General features: G+C 35.2%; 1 protein-coding gene across 3 annotated transcripts in view; it reads left to right on the top strand.

The window, feature by feature from the left end:
• Nucleotides 1-20,904, top strand: part of LOC126699248 (12-oxophytodienoate reductase 2-like) — an 82,416-nt gene that overhangs the window by 27,448 nt on the left and 34,064 nt on the right. The window contains exons 1-5 of one of the 3 annotated variants that reach the window (XM_050396984.1): nucleotides 7,978-8,109; nucleotides 10,842-10,982; nucleotides 11,093-11,223; nucleotides 13,745-13,921; nucleotides 14,103-14,849. In XM_050396984.1, coding sequence (XP_050252941.1) covers nucleotides 8,039-8,109; nucleotides 10,842-10,982; nucleotides 11,093-11,223; nucleotides 13,745-13,921; nucleotides 14,103-14,695 — 1,113 coding nt within the window. In that variant the 5' untranslated portion in view covers nucleotides 7,978-8,038 and the 3' untranslated portion in view covers nucleotides 14,696-14,849. Of the gene's footprint in view, nucleotides 1-7,977; nucleotides 8,110-10,841; nucleotides 10,983-11,092; nucleotides 11,224-13,744; nucleotides 13,922-14,102; nucleotides 14,850-20,904 lie in introns of those variants that run through there. The other 2 variants (XM_050396983.1, XM_050396982.1) reach the window with 2 other exon arrangements.

The following is a 20,904-nucleotide window of genomic DNA, read 5'->3' as shown; positions in this document are numbered from 1 at the left end:
TGGTGCAGAAGAAACAAACGCCACTTCAAGGAGCAATGTTTACCACCTGAGAAGTTAGTGGACACGGCAGAAGCTATTTTAAAAGATTTTCAGGCAAAACCAAAGAACATGCCACTGAGATTACAACCACAGTCACAACGTTGGACACCACCGGAACCTGGGATGTACAAAGCAAACTACGACGGGACTTATTTTGCAGAGGAAGAGGCAGCAGGAATCGGCGTCGTTGTGCGGAATGAACTGGGACAAGTGATGGCGTCCCTCGCAGAGAAGATCGTCATGCTTCAAACGGTGGAGATTCTTGAGGCGTTGGCAGCTAGAAGGGCTATGATCTTCATGGAGGAATTGGGTTTGGGTAGGGTTATTTTTGAAGGTGATTCAGAGAATGTTGTAAAGGCCCTAACAGAGGGCTGCCCAGACAGGTCCAGTATTGGGCACATTGTTAAAGACTGCATGTCGTTTATGGGTTGGTTTCAATCCTGTTCTTTCTCTCACGTGAGGCGGCAGGGCAACGGAGTTGCTCATGCTTTAGCTAGGAGAGCAAGAAATTCTTCCCCTTTGTCCGTTTGGATGGAATCGGTTCCGTTAGACATTTCTTATTTGGTGTATGTTGATGTAACGACTTAAAGTTGATTATTTTCTTAATAAAAGTGGATTCATTCCTTTCTCAAAAAAAAAAAAATCAACAGAAAATAAAATTGTTTTTAATAATTTAAGAACCATACAAAAACTAATAGTTTATAAGAACAAAAATTAAAATTTCTTGCAAACTTTAATAAGGAGACAAACGCTGTTACTTTCTGCTGGTCTTTGTTTTAAATTTTTTATTCTTTGAACACCCATTGGTTTTTTCTTGGTCAAGAACAAGGAGCTCTTTTCTATACTATTTCCTGCCTAATCTGAATTTCGACAGCCATTTGTCTAAATTCATATCATACGAAAACAAACGATCCATCTGTTGGAGTGGGCCGTGTGTGGCTTGAATTGCCACAAGCCCACATCCTCATTGCCTAAGTCGGTCACTATTTGACCAACTCCTATTTGGAATAGTAACCCACCACCTTTTAGCCGACTTTGATATATATATATATATATATATATATTAGGTTTTGACAAGAAAAGGTGCAGCCGTGTGAGATTAAAAAGAGAGAAATCCTAATTAACCTAGTGAGCAGCCGCATGAGAGAAAATAGAGAAAAGAGAGGCAGCCAGCTTCTATTCTTATTTTTTATGTGAGAGAGTGCTAGGGTGTAATTGGGATTTGGGTTTCTTGAGAGTGTTCTTGTGCACTATTGTATTTTCCCTGATAATAATGAAATCCCTGCAACTCCGTGGACGTAGGCAAATTGCCGAACCACGTAAATATTGTCTTGTGCGTGTGATTATTTTCTTTGACGTGTGTTTTCTCTATTTGTTTTGTTTCTCACAGGTTGGGAATTTTTGGTTAAATTCCCTACAACTGGTATCAGAGCCTAGGGTTAGGTTTAAGTGAGAGCAATGGCAGAGGAAGCAGAAAAGGCGTCTGGAATAGAAAAGTTTGATGGCATAAACTTCGCGTATTGGAGGATGCAGATTGAGGATTACCTTTATGGGAGGAAATTGCATCAACCGCTTCTAGGGGAAAAACCTGAGGCTATGAAGGCTGAGGAATGGGCTCTTCTTGACAGACAGGTACTAGGAGTTATCAGGTTAACTCTGTCTAGGTCTGTTGCACACAATGTTGTAAAGGAGAAGACCACAGCAGATCTGATGAAAGCTTTGTCTGGTATGTATGAAAAGCCGTCAGCAAACAATAAGGTGCACTTGATGAAGAAACTGTTCAATCTGAAGATGGCAGAGAATGCATCAGTAGCACAACATCTGAATGAATTTAATACTATCACAAATCAATTGTCGTCTGTAGAAATTGAATTTGATGATGAGATTCGTGCTCTGATCGTCTTGGCTTCTTTGCCAAACAGTTGGGAGGCAATGAGGATGGCAGTAAGCAATTCTACAGGAAAGGAAAAACTCAAGTACAATGATATACGATATTTAATTCTGGCTGAGGAGATTCGCAGAAGAGATGCAGGTGAATCCTCAGGATCTGGTTCTGCCCTAAACCTTGAGACAAGAGGCAGAGGTAATAATAAAAATTCAAATCGGGGCAGATCAAAATCCAGAAATTCTAATCGGAACAGAAGTAAATCTAGATCAGGCCAACAAGTACAATGCTGGAATTGTGGGAAAACAGGTCACTTTAGGAATCAATGCAAAAGTCCTAAGAAGAAGAATGAAGATGATTCAGCTAATGCTGTAACAGAAGAGGTACAGGATGCATTACTTCTTGCAGTAGACAGTCCACTTGATGATTGGGTTTTGGATTCAGGAGCTTCGTTTCATACCACTCCACACCGAGAAATCATACATAATTATGTTGCAGGTGATTTTGGTAAGGTGTATTTGGCTGATGGTTCAGCCTTGGATGTTGTGGGTATGGGAGATGTTCGAATATTGTTGCCCAATGGGTTTGTTTGGTTACTGGAGAAGATTCGACATATTCCTGACCTGAGGAGGAATCTGATTTCTGTTGGACAACTTGATGATGAAGGACATGCAATACTATTTGTTGGTGGTACTTGGAAGGTTACAAAGGGAGCTAGGGTATTGGCTCGTGGAAAGAAGACTGGTACTCTGTACATGACCTCAAGTCCAAGAGACACAATTGCAGTTGCTGATGCAAGTACTAATACAAGCCTATGGCACCGCAGACTTGGTCATATGAGTGAGAAAGGGATGAAGATGCTGTTGTCAAAAGGAAAACTACCAGAATTGAAGTCCATTGATTTTGACATGTGTGAAAGTTGCATCTTAGGAAAGCAGAAAAAGGTGAGCTTCTTGAAAACTGGCAGGACACCGAAGGCTGAAAAATTGGAGTTAGTACACACTGATTTGTGGGGACCTTCTCCGGTTGCATCCCTTGGAGGTTCAAGGTACTACATCACTTTCATTGATGACTCAAGTAGAAAGGTATGGGTTTATTTTCTGAAAAATAAATCAGATGTATTTGAAACCTTTAAGAAGTGGAAGGCCATGGTTGAGACAGAAACAGGTTTAAAAGTAAAATGTTTGAGGTCAGATAATGGAGGAGAGTACATAGATGGAGGGTTCAGTGAGTATTGTGCTGCACAGGGAATTAGGATGGAGAAGACCATTCCTGGGACACCACAGCAGAATGGTGTGGCTGAGCGCATGAATAGAACTCTCAATGAGCGTGCTAGGAGTATGAGGTTGCATGCTGGACTACCAAAAACTTTTTGGGCTGATGCTGTTAGCACTGCAGCTTACCTGATAAACCGAGGACCTTCAGTTCCCATGGAATTCAGACTTCCTGAGGAGGTTTGGAGCGGTAAAGAGGTAAAGTTTTCACACTTAAAAGTTTTTGGTTGTGTTTCCTATGTTCATATTGATTCTGATGCTCGTAGTAAACTTGATGCAAAGTCTAAAATATGTTTTTTCATTGGCTATGGTGATGAGAAATTTGGCTATAGGTTTTGGGATGAACAAAACAGGAAAATCATCAGAAGTAGAAATGTGATATTTAATGAACAGGTTATGTACAAGGACAGGTCAACTGTAGTGCCAGATGTTACAGGGATAGATCAAAAGAAATCTGAGTTTGTCAACTTAGATGAATTGACTGAAGGTACTGTCCAGAAAAGGGGTGAAGAAGATAAGGAGAATGTAAATTCACAGGTAGATCTGAGTACACCTGTAGCTGAAGTTCGCAGATCTTCCAGGAACATTAGACCTCCACAGCGTTATTCACCCACTCTAAATTATCTCCTGTTGACTGATGGTGGTGAACCAGAGTGTTATGAAGAAGCCTTGCAAGATGAGAATTCAAGCAAGTGGGAGTTAGCCATGAAGGATGAGATGGATTCCTTGTTGGGGAATCAGACATGGGAACTGACTGAATTGCCAGTAGGAAAGAAGGCTTTGCACAACAAGTGGGTATACAGAATAAAGAATGAGTATGATGGTAGTAAACGTTACAAGGCCAGATTAGTTGTTAAAGGGTTCCAGCAGAAGGAAGGCATTGACTACACAGAGATATTTTCTCCAGTTGTGAAGATGTCAACAATCAGACTAGTACTGGGAATGGTGGCTGCAGAAAACTTACATCTTGAGCAGTTAGATGTGAAGACAGCATTCCTTCATGGTGACTTGGAGGAAGATCTTTACATGATTCAGCCAGAAGGGTTCATTGCTCAAGGACAAGAGAATCTAGTATGCAAACTGAAAAAGAGCTTGTATGGCCTAAAACAAGCTCCAAGACAGTGGTACAAGAAATTTGACAGTTTTATGCATAGAATTGGGTTCAAGAGATGTGAAGCTGATCATTGTTGCTATGTTAAGTCTTTTGACAATTCTTACATCATATTACTGTTGTATGTGGATGATATGCTTATTGCAGGGTCTAGCATTGAGGAGATTAATAATCTGAAGAAGCAATTGTCCAAACAGTTTGCAATGAAGGATTTGGGAGCTGCAAAGCAAATCCTTGGTATGAGAATCATTAGAGACAAGGCTAATGGTACATTGAAGCTTTCACAGTCAGAGTATGTGAAGAAAGTTCTCAGCAGGTTCAACATGAATGAAGCAAAACCAGTGAGCACACCCTTGGGTAGTCATTTCAAACTAAGCAAAGAACAATCACCGAAGACAGAAGAAGAAAGGGACCACATGAGCAAGGTGCCCTATGCCTCAGCTATTGGCAGCTTGATGTATGCTATGGTGTGTACAAGGCCAGACATTGCACATGCAGTGGGAGTTGTGAGTAGATTCATGAGTAGGCCTGGAAAGCAGCATTGGGAGGCAGTCAAGTGGATTCTGAGATATCTGAAGGGTTCATCAGATACATGTCTTTGCTTCACAGGTGCAAGTTTGAAACTGCAGGGTTATGTAGATGCTGATTTTGCTGGTGATATTGATAGTAGAAAGAGTACTACAGGGTTTGTTTTCACTCTAGGTGGTACAGCTATATCATGGGCTTCAAATCTACAGAAGATTGTTACTTTGTCTAGTACAGAAGCTGAGTATGTTGCAGCAACTGAAGCTGGAAAGGAGATGATTTGGCTACATGGTTTCTTAGATGAATTGGGTAAGAAGCAGAAGATGGGCATTCTACACAGTGACAGTCAGAGTGCAATCTTTCTTGCCAAAAATTCGACTTTTCATTCAAAGTCGAAGCACATACAGACAAAATACCACTTTATCCGTTACCTTGTTGAAGATAAGCTGGTAATGCTTGAGAAGATTTGTGGATCTAAGAACCCGGCAGACATGTTGACTAAGGGTGTCACTATTGAGAAGTTGAAGCTGTGCGCAGCTTCAATTGGTCTTCTAGCTTGAGGACAGGAGGATGAGTTGCAGGGATGAGGGACTGTGTTATGGAGGATTGTGGCTAATGCTTGCAGCTTGTGAGCCCTTAAGGGCTAAGGTGGAGCTGATGGAGGAGTTTGCTCGTGTAGCTTGATCAATTCAAGCCAAGGTGGAGATTTGTTGGAGTGGGCCGTGTATGGCTTGAATTGCCACAAGCCCACATCCTCATTGCCTAAGTCGGTCACTATTTGACCAACTCCTATTTGGAATAGTAACCCACCACCTTTTAGCCGATTTTGATATATATATATATATATATATATTAGGTTTTGACAAGAAAAGGTGCAGCCGTGTGAGATTAAAAAGAGAGAAATCCTAATTAACCTAGTGAGCAGCCGCATGAGAGAAAATAGAGAAAAGAGAGGCAGCCAGCTTCTATTCTTATTTTTTATGTGAGAGAGTGCTAGGGTGTAATTGGGATTTGGGTTTCTTGAGAGTGTTCTTGTGCACTATTGTATTTTCCCTGATAATAGTGAAATCCCTGCAACTCCGTGGACGTAGGCAAATTGCCGAACCACGTAAATATTGTCTTGTGCGTGTGATTATTTTCTTTGACGTGTGTTTTCTCTATTTGTTTTGTTTCTCACAGGTTGGGAATTTTTGGTTAAATTCCCTACACCATCCACATCACTGGAGTCCACTATAGTCTGTATATGCATAATTATGAGGTTTTTTTTTTTTGGTCATAAGTCATAATGAGTTGCCTTTCTGTTTGGCAAAAAAAAAAAAAAAAAAAATTGACACAAATGAAAGAGAGTGTTTATGGCTTACTCAATAAAAATAAAAATCAGTTGCCTTTAACAAGAGTAAAAATAAAATTAATGCTTGGTTCTCAATTTGTCAATTGGTTCATCACTTACAAATGGGTCAACTAGTTATGAAAAATAAAAAATATTTATGTACCATAAGATGACACTCTCACGCATGTGAAATCAAATATAGATTTGAGTGTGTCGGTAGAAATTTTCAAATTGAAAATACAAGTGTGGTATTCTAAAACCACAATTACTTGATCCAATACAAGAAATCCGATGGAAAAAAAATGTCAAAACTAAAATAAAAATAAATAAATAAACAAGTGAGAATTATACAGTAAGCTTAACAATGCCAAAGTGCTCAAAACACAGAGACATAGATCACAAACATGACTCAAAAAAATAGTGAATTGCCCAATAAAATAGATAAAATAAACTAAAGTATTAAGGTAGTAAGTTAAAAAATAATGATTCCAACTCATCCACCAACAGTTTCTCAAAAAAAAAAAAAAACTCATCCACCAACAGTCACTAATTATTCCCCTAAAAAAATCACTAATTATAAATTTATAAGTTAACATTATGATATTAATTAATTGTGTCTATGTGTATTAGTCATTCGACAATGTCTTGGAAATATTCTCTCTTTATTTGATTGGTATTGTATAGAATTTAGGATTTTTTAATAAAAAATAATTAATAGATCTAAGATTCATTGATTAGATTTGATAAATAATGATTTTTAAAGTGATGTTTAGGTTAATTGGGCTAATTTTTGTTGTTGTATAGACTAGATGTTTTGTTGTTATTGGAACTAATTATATTATTCTTGTCATCACAACAGTCATTTTCATATTATTTAAAGGAGAAAAAAATAATATTACGGAGGCTAAAAATAATTTTCTTTGGCCCAAATTCTAAAAATGTCGTAAAACATATATACTCTTAATTTTAAAAATAAAAATCTAGAGGGACCATGGCCCCCTTGGGTGGCTCTGTCCCTACCTTCCATACATACATACATATATACACACACACATATATATATATATATATATATATATATTCCCTCAAAAGAGTTGGCAAATTCCAATTTTCTTTCAAAAAAAAAACATATATGTGGTTCATATTAAGAAAAATATTTTTAATTTTTTTTTGGCTATACATATTAATTTACAGCCTTAAGAAGCTTTATAAAAAAATAATAATAAAATTTTTCATGTCTCAAAGATTTCTCTATTTTTAAGTAAAACAACTGATGACATGACAAATCTAACAATATTTTCATAATTTTTGAGGTCATAAATTATAACTTATATATTATAAAAATATTTTTTCTTTAAATAAAAATAAAATTAGTGGTGATCTTATATTAAAATAATATGCTAGAATCTAAACACAATCTATATTCTCAAAAGAATTGTTTTAAAAATTTATGAAATTAATTGTGGACGTAAAGTGGTGCCGATAATTGAGGCAGAATACATGATTAAATAAGAGGTAATATACCATGCATCCAATATATTTTCTCGTTAAAGAGGCCAATAGTCCACATTGGTAACCAAATTTTCTTGAGGATTCAATGTATGGGGTGCGGACCCATCCCCATCCACAGCCACGTATTTCCAAACGTCAGCACAGACATCATTATGAATACCATTTTAAAGCAAACATCATTGTCCAATTGGAACCATCCAGCTACCTTATTGTGAGACTTTGTTTTTTTTTTTTTTTTTTGGACACAAATCTATAAATACCCATTTGTGTAACAAGCATTTCATTCCCACTTTTGTCTGAAATCAGGAACAGAAGCAAAGTACTAGCATTCAACAGGAAAGAATAGAATAGAATCATTGAAAATGGCTGCCGAAGCTCCCACCATTCCTCTTCTTACTCCTTACAAATTGGGCAAGTTCAACCTTTCACATAGGTATACCAATACACCTTGCAAAGTTCTTTTCTTTTTTTTTCTTTTTCTTTTTTCTTTTTGCCTTTTTTTTAAACGTTATGTGTTTTTTTTTTGGGTTTGACTTTTGTTTTTCTAAAAAAATTAAAAGGTATTTGTGATTGTGACATATCCCAGTTGGGATAATGAATCGTTTTGTTTACAAAGGTTTCAACCTTCAAGAAACCGTAGATAATTATTTAGTGTGCTAAGCATCAGTTTTCGCAAAAATATCTTATTTTATTGTCTCAAAATGTACTTTATTTATTATATCGTACCATTTTATAACATATTTAATATTTTAACTTTTATATTCCTATACAACACATTAAAATAATATATCTATATAATGCTAACAAGTGCTTTCAGGACATTGATTAACAATCCATTTTAAGACACCACTTTTATAGGAAATGAAAAAAATTGTTAAAATATTTATTTTTTTCTTTTTCCATAAAAACTTTTTTTAAATTGATTATTAACCAATACCCTAAGGGTATTCATTAGCATTTTCCTAAAATATATAACCCAAAACAATAAAAAACAATATTTTAATTTTGTGGTGAGTTAGGGAGAGAGAGAAAGAGAAGATGTTTTTGAGGTGAATGAATAAAAAATATTATTTTAATTTTGTAAGTGAGCTACAATACCATCCTAAATTTAGGATGGTACTGTAGTATAATTGCAAGATTGGGTAATGGGGTATTATTGTGCTTTGATGCTAAAATATAGCATATGCAAGTTTGGGTACTCTCCAAAAAACCTCTCACATCAGATGTTTTAAATGCAAAAAAAATTAGCATTGATGTGCAGTAAAATTTCATATTTGGAAATGTAGGGGCATAAAATTTTATATGTTCTAAACATATTTTGATTTTTTTTTTAATTCCAATTTCCCTCTCCCATGTCACATCCTAAGTCCTCTCTCCCTTTCTTTCTCTGTACCTCTCTCCTTGTCACACGGGGCCACAATAAAATATATTTTTTTTGTTAATTTTTTAATATAAATAAGGTTTGTTTTAAATTATTTTAATGTGATGTAATCTTAAAATAAAAGATGTGATGTAAAGTGTATTGTAAAATTATATGCTAAAATAGATAAAATAATTTTTTAATGTGTCAAATGCTAAAATTTTTACAAGAGCTGATGCTAGTACTAACACTCTTGCCCTTTTGAGCATTTTCTTGTCAGTTTACATCTGTGTTTGTTTTGTGTTTAACCAAGAAATGACACATTTTTTCAAGAATTCTCTATATTAATCTACTAAAAGTTTGAGACTTTGCAAATTTTTGATAATATTAAGATTGATGAATTTTGTTGGAACTGCATTAACTGTCTTGCTGAGCACTACTCATTTCATGAGTTGTTAGTGATGATTTTTTACTTTGATCTCAAAAGGAAAATAAATCTGGCATTTGGTTTATCTGGACATCATCTCTATTGTGTAAATTGGTTTTAGATTAGCAGATTAAGGTATCTGATCACCTTGGCTTTCAGGATTCTTTCTGTTGTCATAACCTCTAAGTAATTTAGTTGTAGCTTCATCATGAGCGTGCTGACATTTATTTACAGTTTCTTTGATTATATAAGATATCAATCTATAGTTATGAAATCATTTCTCAACAACTTTGGTCTGACTTTTTTGGGGCTGGGGAGGGGAGATGAGGCCCTTCAATTTATCAGTGTTATGTTGATACCTATGACTACACATTCTGTATGATGAAAAGCAATCCAGTTTGGCTTCCTCATCTATATCCTACCATAGTACCCAAGTCATTCTTCAAATGCAGTATGTTATCATTTGATGATCTTGAACCTACATGTGATTAACAGAACTAATTCACCCTACTCTGTGCATAAAAATTCATCAAATTAATTGTTCCAAGTTTTTACATGCTTCATTTTGTTTCTTATCATCTTTTCTGGTATTTTCTTTAATTAAAACGTGGCCATGCATGTATTGCACAAGCCACTGGCCCCTCACCAGCAAATTTATAGTACTCATGGGATTGTACTCAAGGGTGTTTAAATTAGACAACTGGGAAGTACAAACTTTCTTTTGGATCTGCCAAAATATGATTTTCTACCTTAGAAAAGCAGTGACTGTGATTCTATTGAAATAAGAAATATCAGAGTTCAACTGCTGCATTCGGTTTGGTCTGCTTGTACAGGGGTTGGACCTGGAGTGGAAGCCATTTGACCAATTTAACTTATTGTACACTAAGTCTAGGCTAGGTTTGGATACTATAAGAGTTGAAATGTCATAAGCAGTCACTTTTGAAGTCCATACTGCACAAATATATACTTGCCTTCTTTCCAAATGCTCTCATTATAATTGTTAAGTTTTATGTTTGAAAACAGTCCTAAACTAAGTGCCACTCTTTTTTTTTTCTTTTTTTTTTGCAACCAAAAAAAAAAAAAAAACTTACTGCTCTTTGCTGCAGCTTTGTAGGTGTTGGAAAAAGGTAAGCTTATGATGTAAACATAGGTTGAAAAGAGAGTTACACGAATTAAAAACAAACGTAGGCCCTGAACTTGAAACAAAGTATTTTCAAATTTCAAGTGCCTGGCAAATTAGCTATGGGGCTTAATCATATTATTCTTTCCGAATTTGCTACAGGATATATGTATTTGATTCTTATAGGGTACTACTTTCTTCAATTAGAAAGATTTCTCACTTGATTTACTCAATTTATCATTTAATTTGAATTTTCAGAGTTGTTTTGGCACCAATGGCCAGACAGAGATCTTATGGCAATGTTCCTCAGCCACATGCTATCTTATATTATTCTCAGAGAACCTCCAAAGGTGGTCTACTGATAGCTGAATCCACTGGAGTTTCTGACACTGCTAATGGGTAATCAATTTCTTACCATGTTTCACACTAAAAGACAATCTCCAATTTGAGGGTTCCCTTTCTTGCCTTAAAATTTTTATGACTTCTTAGGTTTCTTTGCTATTGTAAAGGCACCCATACAAACCTGGTATATGGACAAAAGAGCAAGTTGAAGCCTGGAAACCCATCGTAGATGCTGTTCATGCCCAAGGAGGAGTTTTCTTTTGTCAAATTTGGCATGTGGGGAGGGTTTCAAATCAAGGTTTGTCTTTGACTAAGACCACCTTTATATCTTCTCTTCTAATATTGCTTGTTGACAATTAAACTTTTGTAATGGATGGAGAGAGTTGAATGCTTTGTAATATGCTAAACTAGAAAGACTATATATGGTAAACGATTCATGAATTGAGTAGATTTGGGTTTTCTATACCACATTGTGCTACTTAATTATTGATTGCTGTTGATCCTAAAGGAAGTATTGCATGTGAACCTATTTGGTAGAGAATCAAATTGGATGGAGGTTTTGATTGACTGCTGAAATAACCATGCGTTGGTGCTGTAGAATCTAGAAAGCATCAACGCGACTACAGAAGTGCTGCACCTGCGTTCGATGCAGCCTGACGTGGGGTGTGGTAGGTGACGCCGTTGTCCACGTGTCGACATCAGAATTTTTTTTTTTTTTTTGTTTCCGAATATGCGCCGATTCTTGCCAACTCAAGCCAATCCACACTAATCCGGATCGGATTGTATTGGCCGGCCGAAACCGGCTTTGAATCACACCGAAATTCAAGTAAATATTATAAATAAATAAAATGTGCAAAACGCACTGTTTGAACTTGAACATCTTTAAACCAAAAAAAAAAAAAAAAAACCCCTAAAATCTCTCATTCTCTTCTCGTTGCCTCCCTGCCTCTCTGCTCTCTACCTCCCTCCCTATATTCTAATTTTTGAACATCTTGAAATGTTTTAGTTTCAAACTTATGGGTTGTATTTAATTTATGAACATCATGTTTTAGTTATTATCTATTATTACTCTTAAATTTGGTATATGTTTATATAATGTGGAAACGTATGCTTAGCAATATATAGAAAATATAAATAAAAATATTTTTAATAATCTTTTAATCACCGCACCCCACCGCACTTGCACCTTACTTTTTCAAAAATTTCCGACTCCCGCACCCACACCCGCATCTAGAAACACACCCATGCTTCATAGTGTAGAATGTTATTCCCTGCATAATGAGTATCACATTTGAAAAAGAAACATACTTTTTGAGGAAGAGCATTAATTGGATTGACTCTCATAGTTGGACAAAAAGCTAATGTTGTTGCCATTTTAGCTAAAGAGGTTGTTTTATATCATTTTAGTAGAAAAGGCCAGAGTGTTGGTTGCATGCCACTTTTTCAAAAGCATGGTTCCTTCAGTTGGTTGGTCTTTCAAAATCTTCATAGTTTTGTTTTAGATATGCAAACACCACTTGCTCTAAATCAATTGTTGTTAGGTTCTAAAGACTTAGGATTTTATGTATTTAGAACTCTAATGTGTATTGTTGGCAAACCATGATCAAAACAAAGTGTTTAGTCATGTTTAGACTTGCTCAAAGTTGGTTCATTTATGTAAAGTTGGATCTAAGTTGGTGTGGATTTAATAAGGCATTTCAGCCTAGTTCGATCAATCGAAGTTTAGGCTCAATCAATCGAAAATCGGGTTAGATGCATTTTCTGTAGAATTCCAACTCAGCCCTAGTTTATTTAAAACATTTAGGGTTTTGCGTTTTTGCCCTAGGTATATAAGGCAAACCCTAGCCACGTTTTAGTGTGGCTCATATTGCTGTTTGTGTAAATCTCTTGTGAGATCTGTGAGGAGCTTTCCTTTACATAAGCTTAGGACTATCAAGAAGGAGATTTCTTCAAGAGCTTGATGATCATTCAGTTGCTGCCATAAGAACTTAAAGAAACACAAGCAGGTGTGCTTGTACTTGCTGGAGAATCCAAGAAAGAAGGAGTTCGTGGTTTCGAAGCTTGCACGTGGTCTTGTCAGTAAGTTTCTACTAGTGGGTAGCAATAAGATGTTAGTAGTCTAAGTCTTGTTGAACAACTTCGATTCTTTCATAGTGGATTCAGGTTTACCTTGAGGATAACTAGGTTAAATCCTCCCCAGATTTTTACCGGTTTGGTTTCCTGGGTGATCATATTGTTGTGTTATTTATCTTTCCGCTACTTTGCATGATATGATTGTTTGATTGTGATAACCTAGATTTAGAATTTGAACTAAGTAACAACTTAGCTAATTACCTAGGTTAATCCAATTGTGTTTTTAAGGGGTCTAAAAACTATCAATTGTCAAAATCATTATTGAGTCCTACATCTATGGTAGTCATAGACAGCCAAGCACCACTATTTGGAGTGTCAGATAGCCCTAAGATCATGAGCTTTCCTTTTCTTTTCTTTTCTTTTTTTAATGGAATAAGATCTTGAAATTTCCTTTTTCGAAGTGGAATATTTATGGAACCCATCCTTACTATACAATCATGTGAAACACAAAATGGAGCTATTATGCCTTTATGATCCAAAAGAATTATTAATTTTGTCTCCTTTTTATTTATTTATTTATTTATTTTTTTGTGTTTTCAAATCAATGAAGGTCTTGTCAATTACTTCTTTGGATAGTTTTTTTTTTTTTTAAATAAAAATTAAATCTTTGTGAAGAAACATCGTTTTCAAAGTAATTTAACGGATCATAATTGGATATTTATTTTTCTTTATATTGTTGCCTACAGGTTTTCAGCCAAACGGTCAAGCTCCAATTTCTTCCACTAATAGGCCTTTGACCCCTCAAATTCAAGCTAATGGAATTGACATTGCCGACTTCACTCCTCCAAGGCGGCTAAGCATAGAGGAAATTCCTCAAATTGTAAATGATTTCAGACTTGCTGCAAGGAATGCTATTGAAGCTGGTAAGTTCTTTTCATGTGTTTATATAAGATAAATGATATTTGATTGGTCAAACGTACAAGGGAGTGAAGAAATGTACTTTGTACTTGATGAAAGAAAACTGAAAGAACAATGGGGGCTCATGGTTACCTTTGTTATTACACAATACCTTCATTAAAATGTCATTATTTGTCTTATACACAGGCTTTGATGGAGTAGAGATCCATGGGGCTCATGGTTACCTAATTGACCAGTTTATGAAGGATCAAGTGAATGATCGAACGGATCAATATGGTGGATCCCTTGAAAATCGTTGCCGGTTTGCTCTGGAAATAGTTGAAGCTGTTTCTAATGAGATAGAAGCAGACAGGGTTGGAATAAGGCTATCTCCTTTTGCAGACTACATGGAATCTGGAGACTCAAATCCAGAAGCTTTGGGCCTTTACATGGCTGAATCCTTAAACAAATATGAGATTCTTTATTGCCACATGGTTGAGCCAAGAATGAAGACAGTTGAAGAAAAGAGTGAATGTCCCCATAGTATTGTGCCAATGAGAAAGGCTTTTAAGGGTAGCTTTTTAGTTGCTGGGGGTTATGATAGGGAAGATGGGAATAGAGCTATTGTTGAAAACCGTGCAGATCTTGTTGTTTATGGTCGTCTGTTTTTAGCCAATCCCGATTTGCCTAAGAGATTTAAGCTCAATACTCCTCTCAACAAGTACAATAGAGACACATTCTACATCTCTGACCCTGTCCTTGGATACACTGATTATCCATCCCTTGAAGACATTGCTTAGGTTTTCAAGGAGAAGAGTGAAAATAAATTGTCCAAAAACATTGCCAATGTAATTCCTTTCTTGCTTTTAGTGTTTTCATTGAACTGTACAAGTGCAACAAAAAGATTTGATAGATCTAAATAATTTTGAAGTGGTTATTCTCTTCTAGTGATAATATTGTTGGGGCTGATCTGCTTCTATGCCAGACTAATCATGATTTTGAAGCATAATTTGGCTATTACAAGCAATGATTGTTTACTTAAATTGACAAATATGCGTATAAGATTTTGCTTTTAGCTTTAGCTACAATGGACTCAGTCTCCTTTACTTTTTTGCATACATAAGGTCTACATTGAACCATTATAAGTGGCTACTCAATTACTAGTGATATTATCTATATTTAGGGCATTTAGGCTTATTTTCTCACTTCCATTCATAATAAAGTGACTAAATTTCAAGTTAGCTGTCAACCATATCTTTCTAAGCTAGAGACCAGTTGTGTACAAAATATGTGACATTTAGCACAAACACAAGTGGAGTTTACAAATGGAATTATATGCACACACATGATTACCAAATAGCATTTCCTCAATTTCTTAGTGTTATGATTCTAGTGTCTCATATGGATTAAGTATAAACTTAACCATGTGTTTATAAGCTCTTAAGCACCCTCCCCTTGCAAGCAGGTTTTCAAGGGTGAGTTCTACCCATGGGTTTGCAACATTTGGTATCTCAGCCAACCACCACATCGAGTAATCAGACTCAACTCATTGAGTATGGGATTATATGAGTTGTGGCTTTATGGTCGGATCCCAAAGGGGGCAACCTAAAGGATAGATTAAAATAACTAAGGGCTACCATTGGGCTACCTGCTGGTTCAGTTCCTGGATCCTGGGAAATAGTAATATGTTTCCCATTAGTGCCCTATAACTATAATTAGTTGAATTTTCTATGCATAGAAGTACATGATAAAAATTTTGAACGCTCCTAGATGCATGGCACACAAACATCCATTTACTATGAACATGAACTTAGCATTTAGCCAAATTTTATGTCCACATCCGTGTATCATTCCTTTGTGTGTGTGTGTTTGTGTGTGTAAGTGTGAATTCAACCAGGATTCCATGACAAATTTGATAATGGCTAAGTTACTAAAAATAACATAATTACCTGATAGAAGTATAACCGACTAGGGAGAGCACCCACATCAAGCACCCAAGTCCTAGAGTCTCCAACCCATCCATCTCCTTGCTTTTCAGGATATCCATGCACAGCCTATTCAGGATGTCGCAGAATTTGCACCAGTTCCTGTGCCTGTGGATTGCTATATGGATCACAGATATCATATGGTTTCTCCAGATAATTGGCATTTCCTGGGCTGCAATAGAGATGATGAGTAGAATACGGAAACTGAGATGTCTCATTTCTGTATATTTGGCCTATAACTTGATATGACATGTGTGTTGATATGTAGTGTGTTTGTTTCTTAACTGGCTTCCAAAGATCTTGGATACAGAATCTTTGGTTTCTTTTCTTTTGTCTTATTGGAGGTTTGAGTTAGTTTGCAAAGCAAAGCTATGGCATCATTGGTTGGAGGGGCTGCTCTGGGGGCAGTGTTTGGAGAGGTATTTAATGTGTTGCATGACACAGTTAAGTGTGTTGGAAGCGATGCCCTTATGTTCAAGCCAATTCTTAAAAGCCTCCAATTCAACCTAAATCTTTTAGCGCCAGTGGTTGAAGAGATAAGACAATTAAACAAAAAGCTTGATCACACAGAAGAGGAAACAAAGAGCTTGAAAGAAGATATGAGGAAGGCCCGTGAGCTCATGGGCAATTTGGGCCGCCAAGAGTGGGACTACCCTTTACAAGCCTACTAAGAGAGACAACTTACAGAGTTGAACGAGGCCATTGTGATGTTCTTCCAGGTTCATATGCAAGAACAGAAGGGATAATTTGCAGATTTGGAGCAGTTGAAATCTCTTTTGCTGTCACCCATCTTGAAGATTGGTTAGTTGTCGTGCTCAGTTACTGGACCTCCGGATTTTACTGTTGGGATGGATGAACCTTTGAAGGTCTTAAAGACTAAGCTGCTAGAGGAGAAGAAGCAGCAGCTTCTATGGACTGCTCCTGGTGGATGCGGAAAGACCATATTGGTGAAAATGCTTGGTCAAGACCATATTGGTGAAAATGCTTGGTCATGACCAGGAAAGTAAAGGTATTTGATCTCTCTCTCTCTCTCTCTCTCTCTCTTTTTTTCTTTTTTCTTTTTTTGTGTATGTAATTTTAATGCATAATTGGCATGTGTTTGCATATTCTATAAGTTATTTATAGTGCTAGTATGTGGATCTTAGTAAACTATTAGGAACTACCTAAAACAAAATACATATACAAGTTTTTTAAAAATGTTAAAACAAGAATTACAATGCTGTGTTATGTTTTTATACATCAAGAACAGGTTACAAAACTTATTAACTGACTGTATTAGCCATTATACTGTATTAACCAAAGGGTGATGTTTATTTCACACCACTTGAAGTCACAATTTCAGTGCAAAAAGTGTGTACATTTGTGTGAAATAAGCAGTGTATACTAGTATTTACCCTTAACGAAAATAACTGACTCCACTAGTGAAATATAAGAACCAATGTGTCCTGGTCTGCTGGTGGTATTATGAGACGCACATGTATAAACATTACACAGAATACATAGAACGACTTGCAGTAAAATACTTGATAGTCTTAAGCTACAATCATTTATATCACAACCAGCAAATCAAATTTCTTCAAATCAAATGGTTCATCAGTTGAATTCTTGACAAATTTCATTGTTGAACCTTAAATTGAACTATTGCTTGAAATTTGAATATCATATGCATGACTATAATGGGAATAAATGGGATTGCAATGCATTCACACATGAAGATTTGAATTTCTGTAAGTGAAATTAAAATACAGTTTGAAACAAATTTATGTCTTACTAGGATTTGGTAAGATATGATAGGCCTTTACTAATTATTTTAGCCCTTTTAAAAGTCTAGCACTGCTTTTGGCCCATTTCATCCTTAGGATTTATTGCCTTAGAAGAGTAGTAACAAAGAAAATGTAAGATATATGTAACAGAATTTTATTTGGTTCCTTAAATAGTGAGAGGCTGTGGGGGGTTCCCATTAGCCCTCAAAGTGAATGGCAAATCACTCTGTGGGAAGCCTTTAGAGGCTTGGCGCCGTAGAGGTAGAAATGGTCTAGTGGTCATTCTATCCTTCTGATCTGCTTCATTGTCTTTAACAAAGCCTAGAATTTTCAGTTGATGAGGACAATTTAAAAGTGTTTTATGGATCTAGGTTCATTTCGTGAAGACCAAAGGATCCCTGTTCTTGCCCTCATTGATGTGTGGCAAGAATTATATAAACACGATGAAGATGGCATTGATGCCATTGCCATTTTACATGAACTCACCTCTCGGAATCTGGCTAATCTTGTGATGACAAGGTAGGCATGCTGACTCTTACTAAACATAAAAAGGACTCCAGAGCTACGAGTGAGAAGATACAAACGTGGGAAAATGCTTTGAAATGCGTGAGCGGTATTGCTGGGTTTGATGTAAAAGACAGCATGTAAGTCTTCCTTTTCTGCTTTGAATAGATGTGTGTTTGGATTTTTGATTTTTGTCTCAGTTAGTATTTTTTATTCTTTTCTTTTGCAAATATAAAATTGAATCCTAGCTTTTATTTTTTTTGAAATAACTCAGTTTTCAGGGTTTTATCACAAATTTAAAATAAAAGAAGTTACAAAAAATTATATCTTTTGATAAATTCTAAGCAAATATGGTACCAACCTTGGATAGTCACTTTCTTCAAATTATCTGTAATTATCAGACTAATACAGTAATACTTGACTGATTCAACATGAAATTTTTATTGTTAATTTTTAATGTTTCAAATCAAATTGAGTACAGGACACTTTTTTTTTTTTTTTTTTTGATAATTTTATAGTTACAACTAGGGGATTCATTGTAACCCAATTAACAAAGACAAAGCTAAGCTAAGGGGGTTGGGGGGCCATGCCCCCTGGCTTTTCAAAGTTTCTTTTGTAGATCCATTGAGCTAACCTTTACCCAAAAAAAAAAAGTCATTTACTCTCTTTATTTTTTGAGAAAAACACATTACACCTTGTAACTTTGATGAATTATGATTTTAATCCATTAAGTTCAAAAATTGTCATTTTATTCAATTAAAACCTTTAAATTATGGTTTTTTTCTTGACTATTTTACACTATTTTTGTTGCACAAGACTACAAACAAATAAAACCCAAGTGGAGCATTTTCCTTGAAGGCATAATCATCCTACAAGTATTTTTCCTTAAACATTTTCATAGTAATTGATATTATTATATAGTATCATCAATTTAGGTTGAAAACAAGCATGATGATATATTTATATAGACACACACCTAGCTAATAGACTTTTTTATACATGTTTTTAGGATTCCTAATCAATATAGATCATGCCATCTATAAGTGTTAGATTAATTAAATATCAGTTTTCAAATTATACTCCCTCTAAAACTCAATAGTTATTATATTTTTATGTTTATACGTGTAATTTATATTATTCTTAAATCTGTGAAATGTAATTCATGAAAATATATGAAATCTTTATCCTTAAATTAACAATGCTTTTAGTGAAATTTTTTAAATACACATTTAAGATGTCATTAAATATTAGTTAGATTGAAAAATCAATTGAATTCAACCAAACTTTGGCCAGTAAATAAAGAAATGGTGCCTCTGCATTTGCACAGGTTACCAATTAGTTAGTCATAACTCATAACAAGCAAACAACATATGAATAAGTAAACTAGAAAGATATCAAATGTCAAAAAACAATAATCTATCCAAAAGGCTAAAAACTCAATTTCAGATAAGAATACAAATGGCAATAAGACAAGAAAAGGTTTATTTTTGCTCAAGTTAAACTCCCAACTTATGGGAAAATGCAGCATTTTTACATTGGGGTCATTTTAGACACCCTAAGTTTCCCACCGTTCTATTTGCTTCCTTTTATTGTTCTTCATGTTTATTCCTTTTGGCTGCTGACTAAATATATATAGTAAGAAACCTTGAGTTATTTTTATCTCTTATGCCTGTCAATGGCTGCCTCTTCAAAATTATTTTCCTCTGTTACAGATATGAATCAAAAGTTATCCAGGATATCTGTGGAGACGTACATCATAAATTATGTGGTAAATTCTCTACTTCTACCAAGGAACTTGTTGGAGTAGTTGGAATGGAATTGTGTGTGGAGGAAATGACAGAATTATTAGGCATTTGTTGTAGTACATCTTCTATAGTTTTTAGTGTACCTCCACCATAAAGCTCTTAAAATATTATCAATTAATTTAGAAATGAGATTTGATTTTATCACAACATCAATGTTTTGAAAATCAATGATTATGACCATTTTTTAACCTATTTAAATTATTAATCACGTGATAAAATCCAATCTACTTATTGCAAAATGAATGGATAGAATTCTAAGAATTTCATGAAGTTTCCCTAAAATCTTTAGAAGATCATAATTCACAATTAGCATATGACACAATGACCATGTATAAGACCGACATTTTAGCATATAGTATATTATACTAACAATATTTAGTATATTTAATAAAGCATCACTTATCATAAAGAACTTTTTAAGGCACCAACATATGAACAATATATTCCGTATGTTTTACAACTTGCTTCCCTTTTAAGCCTATTCTTGATTGTTTCTAAACCAAAAAAAAAAGTCTATACTTGATTTAAAAAATAAAATAAAATAAGTCTATACTTAATAAAACAAGGAAGTCAATATGCTTAGTATTTCTTTCCTTCTTACATAGAGTGGAACATAGAAAGTAGGATAGAATATTTTGAATAAAAATCTTCTGTCCTACTTACATTTATTCCTTCTTTGCATTTTTCTTTCTTCTCAAATGGTTGCTTTGATTCTCTGCTCCGTTCCCTTATCATCACAAGTGTACTGATCAAGAGATATAGAAGAGTTAAGAGATCTAAATTGCTTTGTCATCTTTGGTTTCTTTTCTAATGGCAGCACCATTTGTAGAAGGGGCCTCTCTGGAAGCAACGCTTGAAGAAGTATTGCAGGTGTTGCATGACAGAGTTAATAATGTGGGAGGCAAAGTCCTTATGGTCAAATCCTTTTTTTAAAAACTTGATTGCCCAGAAC

This window comes from Quercus robur, chromosome 9 (assembly GCF_932294415.1).
Source record: "Quercus robur chromosome 9, dhQueRobu3.1, whole genome shotgun sequence".
Classification (NCBI taxonomy): Eukaryota; Viridiplantae; Streptophyta; class Magnoliopsida; order Fagales; family Fagaceae; genus Quercus; species Quercus robur.
The sequence above is the reverse complement of the archived record's forward strand: the minus strand, read 5'-3'. Positions and strand labels throughout refer to the sequence as shown.